Below are 11,277 nucleotides of genomic sequence, written 5' to 3' on the forward strand. Positions count from 1 at the left end.
AGACAACCATTTGACCTTCAAGAGTCTGTCTTTGTCAAATGCAGAGAGTAAGACAAACACATAAATGACCCTGAACAATAATTAAAGCTATGTACAAAATTTTGACTTTTAAAACAAGACATTATGGAACAGATAAAGAAACACAAATGCAAAGAAAGGAAGGCACACTGAACTAAGAAATTACAAGAGAGCCTTAATTCATACAGCCAACCTGTGAATTCCTTCACAAAAAAGCCCCAAAACTCTAATGAGATTAAAATTCTGTCAGATTTTACAGGGAACTTGATATGCCACTCGGAATTCTCTTCTAGCGGAAGGAGCTTAAGGCTGGGTTTAGATGCGTTTATAGCTCTGACCAACAAACTTCGATGTGACCTCTCAAATAGCACACAAGTTAAGAAAACTATCGGGAATTAGAGGCCTTCTTGCCCATGCGGTCTTAAAAAAAAAAAAAAAACAAACCCCAACCCAGACAAAAAAAGAGTATGGTGTTTATATCCCTTGAGATGAACCAATATATCCTGTGTACGTCAAACTGAGTGAATTAATGCATTACATACATTTCATTCTGGAGGACCCATTTCAATGAGGAATGAACGTAAGATAGGTATCTTGAAAGATTAGGTTTACCTGCTAATAATGCACATATCAAGAGGCTTTAAAAAGTGTTATAAATGCCATTAATGAGTATAGGCACCAGACCAGAATATTTATAAATTCACAACTGGCATATCACTCAGACTCTAATCAATTTAAAGAGGCACTGTGAAAGGTGGTGATGCTGCTATGCAGTAATTACTACTACTGTAGAATGAAGTAGTGTTACCTAAATGAATACTTGCTCTACATTAATTCCCTTTAGTTAGACAAGTACATGAAGTATGCAGAAAAAGTTCTATTAGTCTATAAAAGGCGTTAGTGTTAAGAAATGCAAAGTATTTGCATCTTCAATTTTATAAACTTCACAAAAGGTGCAAATGATTTAATGCTTCCCAGGCTCACATAGGCAGGTCAGTACTGTTATGTCTAGTTTTCCTAGAAGTACCATCATCTCGGGGCAGTGCTTTTTGCAAGCTTGACATAGCAGCAGTTCTTTCAATGTCTATCACAGCATACAGCTCTGTGCGCCTGGTTGGAGTTTGCGGAAGTGGAGTGGTGGGAGTTTTTGGAGTCTGAGGGTTGTCGGAGTCACTACCACCTTCCAAGTCAACCTGTATATAGTTGAGCTGCCTGTGTTCTAAACTTGGACGCCTAATGTCAAAGTTAAAGACTGTTGGGGTACAGTCCCGACGTCGTGTAAATTCTACTTTATGAGCACTTGCTGGTACTGTTACATTCTCTGTATTGACATAATTATGCATTGGATCTAGGTTATTGTGGTAGCCATTCAGAGATGGGGTCTTTGGTCCTAAACTGTCATCTTCATCTCTACTCAGCTTGCGGGCTTCCCAAACAGGAGGCAAGGATGGCAAGTTCTCATAGTTCAACAGCGCAGTTCTCCTCTGAGCAGAGTTGTTAATATTCTGGGTGTCTGAGGTACTGGTTGATGTCAAACGACCTCTCCTGACCCCTGAGGCACTAGGGATTGATAACCTATTTATATTTTCATACACCAATTTATTACCAGATGGTGTTTCTCTACGTTCATCACTGTCGTACCCAGTGTCCCATTCAGTGTTGTTTGTGCCGCTGCCACTAACTTGGTCTCTCCCAAGTTGCTCCAGTTTCTCTCTTTCCATTAACTGCCTTTGAACAGGTGTTGGTCCTAAAACAAACTTGACTCCTTCAGGCTCCAGGAGAACCTGAGCATCTCTGTCATCAGTACACATCTGATCTTCTTTCACTTTAGTTGTTTCAGTGTTTGAAAGCTTTGATTCCAGTGGTGCATGCACACTTGATCGATTTTTTCTTTCCTCTTGTACCCCAGTAGTGTTGACATAAGTGTGCACCTAAAAGGGGAAGGAAAACAAAGGAAATTCAAATGCTATTTGTGCTTTTTTTTCCCCTCCAAATTTCTTTCCTTCTTAGCTCCCCACTTTTCTAATCAAAATACCTGAAAACCAAATCTCATGATAGCAGCTGTTTAAGAGCAAAGATCATCTCTCTCACATTTTGCTGAACTGTGCTGGTTTTTTTTCCCCCTGAAATTTTGTTGTTGGCTTTGTTAATGTTACTCTAACAAAATAATAAAATTTACATCCTACATTAATAATTATTTTGATTTGATGTTTTATCTCAGTTGTTACAGCTTTTCAGGTTCTATTCCAGCTCTGCTCTGGTCAGGGCAGCCTTGAGCTGCTCCAACTTAGCTCATTAGTTCACTTGGACAAATCAGTGAAGCAGAGCTCTACTTTGTTGTCCCTTACCATGACAGTGACCAACAGGTCAACAGTTGCTTTGGCTAAATTTATCTTTGTAATTTCCACACTGCAAAGGAAATTTACTGTCCATTTAAAAAAACAAACAACCTAAAAACCCCCCAGGATCTCGCCTTGTGTACTGCTCAAGCAATGAGAAGAGGTTGGCTCTACTGGAAAAACAGTCCATTCTTTCTTCAAGAGCCAACAGCCTCCTAATACCAGAAACTGAAGTAGGAAAACATGCAATTCCATATGAACTGTGGCACTCAGAATCAAAAAGGAGCAGGAGCTGGCACCAGATGCCACTAAGAAAGGCAGAAATATACCACTAGATTATCCCTCCGAGTTCCCACAGTGGATCAACACAAGGCTGAACGGGAAAGACTGGAGTAAGGGATTCCTTCTCTAAATTTTAATTCTGTGTCTGGATACCCAAACAGCAAAAGTAGTATTTTACAGCAGCAGTCATCTAGCCTTCCTGACTTCTCTGTCAAGCTCTACAAGCTGAAGTGTTATTTACAGCTCACTTGACTCCTATACTGATTCTTTAAACTCATTTACTCTTCAATAACTCCAACAATAACACTTGGACTCTTGTGTAGGGGCTCCTAACAAATCCTTTCCCACAAGACAGTTCACTGGACTTTGCTCTGGTTACCTTCTCTGGTTTCGAACACTGTTTCTTGTCACACACAAGAATCTTCCTAAACCACATTACATTTTATTAAACTTGACTAACATTTTCATTAGCAACCTGAATGATGAGATAGACTGAAAACTTTCAGAGGGTGTGTTCTATCCCAGATTGGTAAGGTTTCCACTGAGACAAATCTCAGCAGCCTGGAGAACTGACCTCATAGAAACCTCATGAAGTTCAGCAACAGCAAATGCAGAGTCCAGTGCCTGGTATGGAACAACACCAACAGTACACGCTAGGCACCAACTGACTTGAAAACAGCCTTGCAGGAAAGCACCAGGGGTCCAGGTGGATGGTAAGTTGAATGTGAGTCAGCAGCGTGCTCTTGCAGCAATGAAAACCAAATGTACATTGGTTTGTGTTAGCAAAAGCACAGCCAGTAGGTTAAGGAAAGTGATTATTACTGTCAATTCAGCACTTGTGAGACTGAATCTGGGCTCCCCAGTACAAGACAGACATCACCATACTGGAGCAAGTACAGTGAGAGTGCCATCCTTTTTCAGTCTTAAGAGAAGGCCAGGAAACCACCTAATAGCTGTTTTCAACTACCTAATAGATAAAGAAAAGACAGAGCCAGACCCTTTTTGGAGATGTTCAGCAAAAGGCTAAGGGGCAATGGACACCAGCTGTAACAGGAAAAAAATCTGATTACATATTAGAGAGAAATGCTTTCACAACAAAGGTGGTGAAACACTGGAACACATGGCTCAGAGACACTGTGGAATCCCCTTGTCTGGAGTATTCAAAGCATGACAGGACAAGGCTCTGTGCAGCCGCCTCTAACTTTAAAATTTGACCTAGAGGACTCTCGAGGTCCCTTCTAACCTAAATTATTCCATGATTTCTATTCACCAAATAGAAGACTTACATGAAAAGAAGCTTTTTGACCAGGATCTCTCATTATAAAGTACAATTTATGTGTTTAAAAATAACTACTGAGATTTTTTAAAAGAGTATATGCAAATACATACTTTCTATATCTTTATTTGTATATAAATATGAAGAGCAACTTAAAATAGTTACTTTTCCTCAGCAAGCTATCCTACAAAGTATCATTTTAAAGAGGCAAAGCAAACACTCTTCTGACATAGTTAAAATACGGTAGAAATACATTACACCTGATACTGAAAAACACAAATGAAGGCCTACAGAACAAGCATTAGAAAAATCTGAACTAATGTAGAACCTAAGTTAGAGGGGAAAAAAAAATACCCACTTGCTCCTCTGCTACCAGTAAAGGATGTGTTGATTCTTCACCAACAGAGGGGAGCCGTGCACTTCCGACAGAAGGATGTCTGCTGGAAGGATGTGATGAAGCATCTCCAAAAGATGGATATCTGGGATAGCCGTTAGGTAAACTTTGTGCATTGAACCCAGGAGCTGATTCAATTAGAAAACAAGCAAAACCATATTAAAATAGAACATTTTACTGTATATGAGTAAGAAGCTTTATGTCTTCATTTTCAATTTTCAAAAGAGAAATTAAAATATGTAAAACCATTAAATATTCACAAGACTTGATTTTGCTGGTGGGAAGGAAAGGGAAAGCAAATTGCAGAGTATAGCATCCCAGTATTTACTTGGCAACATGTTTGAAGCAACCACTGAAATCTAGGTGTATTACACACCGCAGTCCTCCCAGTAAACTCCCTATCCAACTTCTCTTTCTACCATTAACGACATGTCTCCTTAACAAACAGCGACTTACTTAAGCTTCCATTTCTCTGAAATCAATCATCAATAACCTGGAATTCCTAGTTTCAAATATCAAGCCATCTGCCTGAGATTACCTAAAATACTCCAGTATTTTTGAAAGGACTTCACTCTACCCATCCATCTACTCACAGCAAAAATCAAGATTCCAAACCCACTGTAGGTGTGATATTACCATTACTTTTTTCCCTAATAAAAAGGTTGGAACATTGCCCAACATTAACATTTCTCAGAAATGCTACAAGTAAAATATGGTCAAATATTATAAAGCAATTCAATAGGTGTATTCATAAGTGTTCCTAAGAACACTGCTTCACTGAAGCAGTGTTCTTATGCAACAACTAAGTTCCCAAAACTTATTTCTTAAAGCTGAAGAACTTGACTATGGCAGTTTTGCTCCCAAGACTTAGGATTCTTGAAAGAGAATCCTCATCAAGTACCTCAAGAGAATGCATTACTGGTAATTAGCCTCTTAGCTTTAAATTAGTTTTCTTTTTAATTACTTAAAGATTTAATGCAAATTAAATGCTATTTTCAGCGAAGTACCACATTACATTCAGGTATGTCATCTGACAGTATAACCATACTTACTGGTAGGTGTTCGAGGGGTTCTTGGAGCTTCCAACTCAGTTTGATGATTATTCCTTTCTACTACTGGTTCTTCTACCACATTTATGCTATTATTCTGCATTATCTCTTGCAACATATTAAATAGCTCTTCTGCACGGGCACATTTAAAGGCAAAGATTCCTATAAATACACAAGAAAAAAATCAAAATCCTTTAATGTAAGAAACATGCCTTACAATGTATATAACTTTCAAAAAATAGAACTGGAATCCACGTAATGAATACCTGTTTAAGGAGCAAAAATGTTGAGAAATTTTTATTGCACCAAAACACACAAAATAACTGTGAAAACCTTTAAAGTGTTTATCTAATAGAAGAATAAGATTCCCATGCACCAAAAGTTAAATTAGAACAGAAAACTGATTCAGTTAAGAGCAAAACTAAGTTTTGAGTGCTAAATAAGGGGTAAAAAAAAAAACCAAACCACAAAACAGGGCAAGATTTTTTTTTTTAAGCTGATAAAAAGGATACTTGTTAAATAAATAAATTTTAAAAAACACTAAATGAAACTACTGTGGTGCTACAAGGTAATTTTTTTTTAAACTGGATTTCTACTAAATTACCATAAAAATAAGATACCTGCACAACAGGAAAAAAGGATTTAAACACTGGGTAAAAGTTTAGTTTCTTTAAGAAGATTAAAATGAAAAGCTAGTAAGACAAACTGTGTGAAACGGACAGTAACAAACCAATTGCTTTAGGCTAAAGGATAGACACAGAACACAAAGTTAGCAGCAATACCATGTATTTTGCGTGCGTATTGTGCCACTTTGCCTTTAAACAGCAGGGAGCGCCCCAACTTACCCTCACCAGCAAAGTCGCAGCTTTGGATTATTCTTCCATTGAAAGCATGAAGTTAAAGTTGACATGCTTGTTAAACGTGGGTGCAGGTTCTCATTTTTTAAAGTGAGTATTACAATCTTAAAACACTCTTTACTAAAAACTACCTACCTATATAGCTAGTTCTGCAAGTGCAATTATGTTAATATGCTGGCAGTTACTATCATCATATATTTATTTAAGGATGCAGAACTGTGACAGATCAGAACTACCAGAAATGCTCCACATGGCAGAAGTTCACAAAAACCCAGCTGGGAATATACCAAATGGGCTAAGAGGAATGATGCTCAACAATTAATATTCAGCTAGTGCAGTTAATAAGCTTCATGCTTGCAACACAGCAGCTGTAGAGCTTCTACTACATTTCCCCAACCCATGATCCAGCTCAAGTACAATAGTCCATGTTTAGTTTTTCATGTATTTCTGAAAATTCACACTGGATGCTTAAATCTTAATGGACAAAAAATACAATTAAAAAAAAAAATCTAGGTTCACAAGCTTTAAAAAGCTCCCAGTATGTTTCTGAGAAATTCAGCTGCCTTTGCCGCTTTGTTTAAAAAAAGTGCTTCCAAATTGCTGATTCCTTAAAAGATGAGGTGAACTAAATTGGCACTGAAACTGCAAGCAAAAACAACTTGATGAAGCCTTTTCATTAAATACATTCACATTACAGTGTGATCTGTCACTTACACAATATGGTGACACACCAGCTTCTTCAAGTTTTCTATCCTGAATTATCTATTAGCTTTGCTCCCAAAACATGTCTTCACGGTTTTTAATACCTAGCACAAACTCAATGTTTTGCCATCAGTGCATTCTGACAACTTATCAATAGATATAACTTGAGATTAAATAGAAAACACAAACAAGAATACTAACTGATGTAATCAGTAAAAGTTGCTGGGCAGTATTCAGGGTATTCTCAAATGAAAACTTCTCGGTCATCTCACCAAGTGAAGATGAAGTTTTGCAACTGTGCCCACAAAACCCAGCGTAGGTCTCAGGAACAATGCTCCATTGCAAAATGGCAGCAGAGAGAACACATTCTGCCAGATTTCTTTTTTCTCAATATTTGCAGTATTTTAACATTACGTAAGGAAGGCAAGAAACAAAAGAGGGAGGAAAGGGTTGCTGCTTACACAGCCTGCTTAATCTTTTCTATTTAAAAAAAAAACCCAAACCAACAAATTAGGAGGGAAGCAGAGAAGTCAATTAGACTCGGTGGAAAATTTTGCAGACTTGCTAATAGGCCATGGAAAAGAACCTTCAAAATAGTATTTTCAATCAAATTTTATTAGTATTTATTTTATACGTTCAGAAAAAGCAGTAAATTAAACCTGCAAAATCAATTAAAGTTATTTGCTTCAAAACAAAGTTTATTACTTTCTTCTTAGAAGTCTGAAAATTTAGTTTAGTATGAAGCATACTGTAACATTTCAAAACATCTCTATTTCTCATGAGGAGATGAACTGAGAATGCCTTCTAAACTTTTATCAAAAAACCCTGTCTGCCCTTACCTCTGCTTGGACAATGAAGATTGACCAGCTTTGTTTATGATCAAGTTCTTTCATCTTGCTGACTTTTTACAGTGAAATTTAAAAAAAAAAAGTTGCAATTGCAAAATATCATTATTGATAAAAACACTAGTAAATGCTAAAAATCTATAAGAAAAATAAAAATGCAATTTAATTTCACAGCATATGAATACATAAGAATTCCAACTACACAGATACATCACAGTAGAAAGATGCAAAACGAGGCTGAGACCTCAACCAAAACAGCTACTCCCTCAGGGACTGCTCCAGCGAAGAGAGAGAAAAGTCTAAATCTTCTCACTGGGAGCCAGCCTTGGCCAAGGCAGGCATGATCTGGGAACTGGAAAGGTAACCATCTTTTTCCAATTAAAGCCACATAGAAAATAACTGAGCATAGCTGGAGTTTACACGCTTCATACAAAAATGTGTCAAAATCTGAGAATGATGTCATTGATATAAATGAAAGTGGTATTCGTTTTAGGAAGACAATGAAACACAAGTGTGTTACTGAAGACAATAACAGGGTAGGAATACCCAGTTCATACCAGTGCTCTAGTCTTTTAAAAATCTAAAAATAGAGAATTCTTTGAATTCTGAGGAGATTCCTCCACAGTTCCAGGTTTCACTGCCCCTCCCTGAAAGTCAAGTCAACTTCTTAGGCAGGAGAATTTCCCTGTCAAAACCACCTCCTAAGTTGAGGAAGTATCCACACATACAAGCATGAAGTGTTCCAGACCTACAATCCTAAAAACTATGTGCAACTCAAATCCTTATTTTACCATAAGACCATTCCTCATAAGGTAACTTACTTTTTTTCCAGAAACCACATTCACATATAAAACTATAGCCTTTATAATCCTTGCCAAAGGACAGGCAAATATACTTTTTAAAAACAAAATTGTCTTCCAACATCAAATAAATTTCCAAAAAGCTTTATATACAAAAATTCCACATACCTTGTCCAGTTTGACACCTTCGGCCACTTTCAAAAGAGAAAAGATTTGAGTCATAGCCATAGCGACGGAGACAGAGGTAGTGCCATTTTACAGAGTCCCTTTTACGGGTGTACAAAATTAGTTCTGTATCTGTAAGTTCCATTATGCCAGAACCCAGTTCATTACCATCATCATCCACATTAATAACCTATAAAAAGGAAGTTAAATAGCATTAGGTAAGCACTCTTTTGAGCACCAGTATCACTACTAATAATCTCAATGTTTCACTGATGCACTCCATCTGCTGTCATGAGTTGCAATCCTTAAGGTAAAAGTTTAAAAAAAAAAAAACAAAAAACAACCTCACCAAACCAGTTCCTTTGCTCCCCCAACCCAGAATTAAAATAATACATATTTATAAGCAATATGAATGAGACCGCATAACATTATTGTAAAATCTGAGGAGAAATTTAAAATAGAAGAGATTTGTAAGTTTAATTTTATTTTTTTAAACTGGCTTTATGTACATATTCTAGTATTTCCACGCAGATAAGGCATACCTCAGCTAATGGAATCTTTCAGATCCCTGTTTCTAAAAGAAAAAATATTTGCTTTGTCATATAACTCCACTTACAGTTGGGAAAAGGAATGAAAAAGGATAAGGGGCTCCAAGATAAAGCTTCCTTCACATACCTGTATAGCCTTGCACTGTGCTGAATCACCAGACTGTTTTAGTTTTTTTTTCTGCCTTTTTAAAGTCAACAAATAATTCAAATACCCTATGGTGCCCTTGTGTGAAAATATGTGTATAAAGCTTAAACTCTTATTCTTTCTGCTTTTAAAACAGTTGGAGGTCATCTGCATCCTTTATGGAATTCAGACAATGTATATTTTCCTCTGCATGTATTTTACCTCACAATACTGCTTTTAGTGGGATTCTTTCTTACTAAATAAAAAGGCTACCAAAAAATCTTCCCTATGGTGTCAATTAATGTTACTCCTTAAAGAGACATTTTCAACTTGAAAGCTAGTCAACTGAAAAGAATTAGGAAGTTTCGTCTTCCACTGAGGCTTATGCCAACTTTCTTCATTTTGCAAATTACATTCTTTCATCTTCTCCCCCCTGCTGCTAAATCAGCAACCCACACAAACAATAGAGAAATTCTACAACAAGAAAAATAGGAATTAGTTACACAAAGTGATGTCAAATGCATAAAAAGCAAAAAAACAGAAAAATATTTTATCCTTCAGCTTTCTGTACTGATAATATTAAACATTTCCAGAAATTCCTATGGCTTTAAAGCTTATTTCAGTGTTGCCCTAAGGCAATGCATGAATCATTTTTCACCATGGAAGCATTACATTCCTTTGCAAACTCACAGAGACAGTTTGGAGCACAGAAGCAAATCTGACTTGTGTGACTATGCAAAGGTATGTTTGCTTAAAGTCACTGACTTCAGCAGCTTCATGTTAAGCATGTTAAGCACATGAACAAGTGTTTACAAGCATATAAATTCCAGGGATGTAAGGGACAGAAGCACATTTATAAATAAAATTTCTTCAGGTAAAGGACAAAAGTTCTCAAAATGCTATAATCAGTAGTGATCTTCAAGTAAAATTTTCCATTGCTGACCCCGCATCCAGGTTCACAATCACACTTCTCCAATAGCTCCTCCCTTATGCTTACAACTCTCTTCCTAACTTCCATAACCTCCCAGAGGCAACAACACTTACTTGGGCCCTACCAACTGAAATGGAGATGGACCAAAACCACAGGGCTGCTTCTCCTTCCTGAAGATCAAAACTGTCGTAGAAAAGCCCACCCTGTCTAGAGAATTCCTGTCACTGCTGGTAAGAGAGGATTTCTCAAAGGGGCAAGAGAAACCTGTAACCACAGACACCTGCAACTCTGCAATGTTTTAACCATTCAGTAATTCTCATCCTATTTTCATTTAAATTTTTTTCCAATCACAGACCTACTCTGCAAGAAAGCAACAAAATAATTTACAGCATACAATGTCAGTTGCTTACCTTAAACTTGTTTCGATGGTTATCTGGGACAGTTTCTTTATCTGGACAGCTACAACAGCTACCCATGACTTCTTTAGAAGACCATGTGAACTCTAAAGGGGGAAAAAAACCCCACAAAATGATCATTTAGTTCAAGTAAAAATAGAGTATCATCAACAAAACAACCCAACAAAAATTGATCTCTGAAATTACAATTCTTCATGATGAACTCTGCAGTCATAAGTAATAAAAAACCCAACATAAATATTACAAATATTTTCAAATAGTTAAGTTAAATTTGGCATTAAGGAGTGGCAACACAGAGCTGTGAAAGTCCTACCGATAATTTAACTTGAGGTTACTACCAAACAAACCCATTTGATTTGTCACCTTAATTCCCATGGTAGCAGCTTGGGGGAAAACAAAAGCCAACAACTTACCGGGTGCGATTCTCATCTCCTAAACCAGGGCCTTTACACAAGGCAACTACCTGGATTCCAGTTCCGTCTAAATGAGCACTCCACGGCTTAGACTGCTGAGCGCAGCCCTAGTGACGCC

General features: G+C 37.1%; 1 protein-coding gene across 1 annotated transcript; it reads right to left on the minus strand.

Moving 5' to 3' along the window:
* Positions 1–918: 918 nt before the first annotated feature.
* On the minus strand, positions 919–10,819 carry FRS2 (fibroblast growth factor receptor substrate 2). The gene is made up of 5 exons (XM_050906294.1): positions 10,741–10,819; positions 8,731–8,917; positions 5,362–5,520; positions 4,274–4,437; positions 919–1,949 (listed from the first exon to the last, which is right to left on the minus strand). The coding sequence occupies exons 1-5, from the start codon at positions 10,804–10,806 to the stop codon at positions 999–1,001; spliced, it is 1,527 nt and encodes a 508-aa protein (XP_050762251.1). The 5' UTR covers positions 10,807–10,819; the 3' UTR covers positions 919–998.
* Between the last annotated feature and the right edge of the window lie 458 nt (positions 10,820–11,277).

This window comes from Gymnogyps californianus, chromosome 1 (assembly GCF_018139145.2).
Source record: "Gymnogyps californianus isolate 813 chromosome 1, ASM1813914v2, whole genome shotgun sequence".
NCBI lineage: Eukaryota > Metazoa > Chordata > Aves > Accipitriformes > Cathartidae > Gymnogyps > Gymnogyps californianus.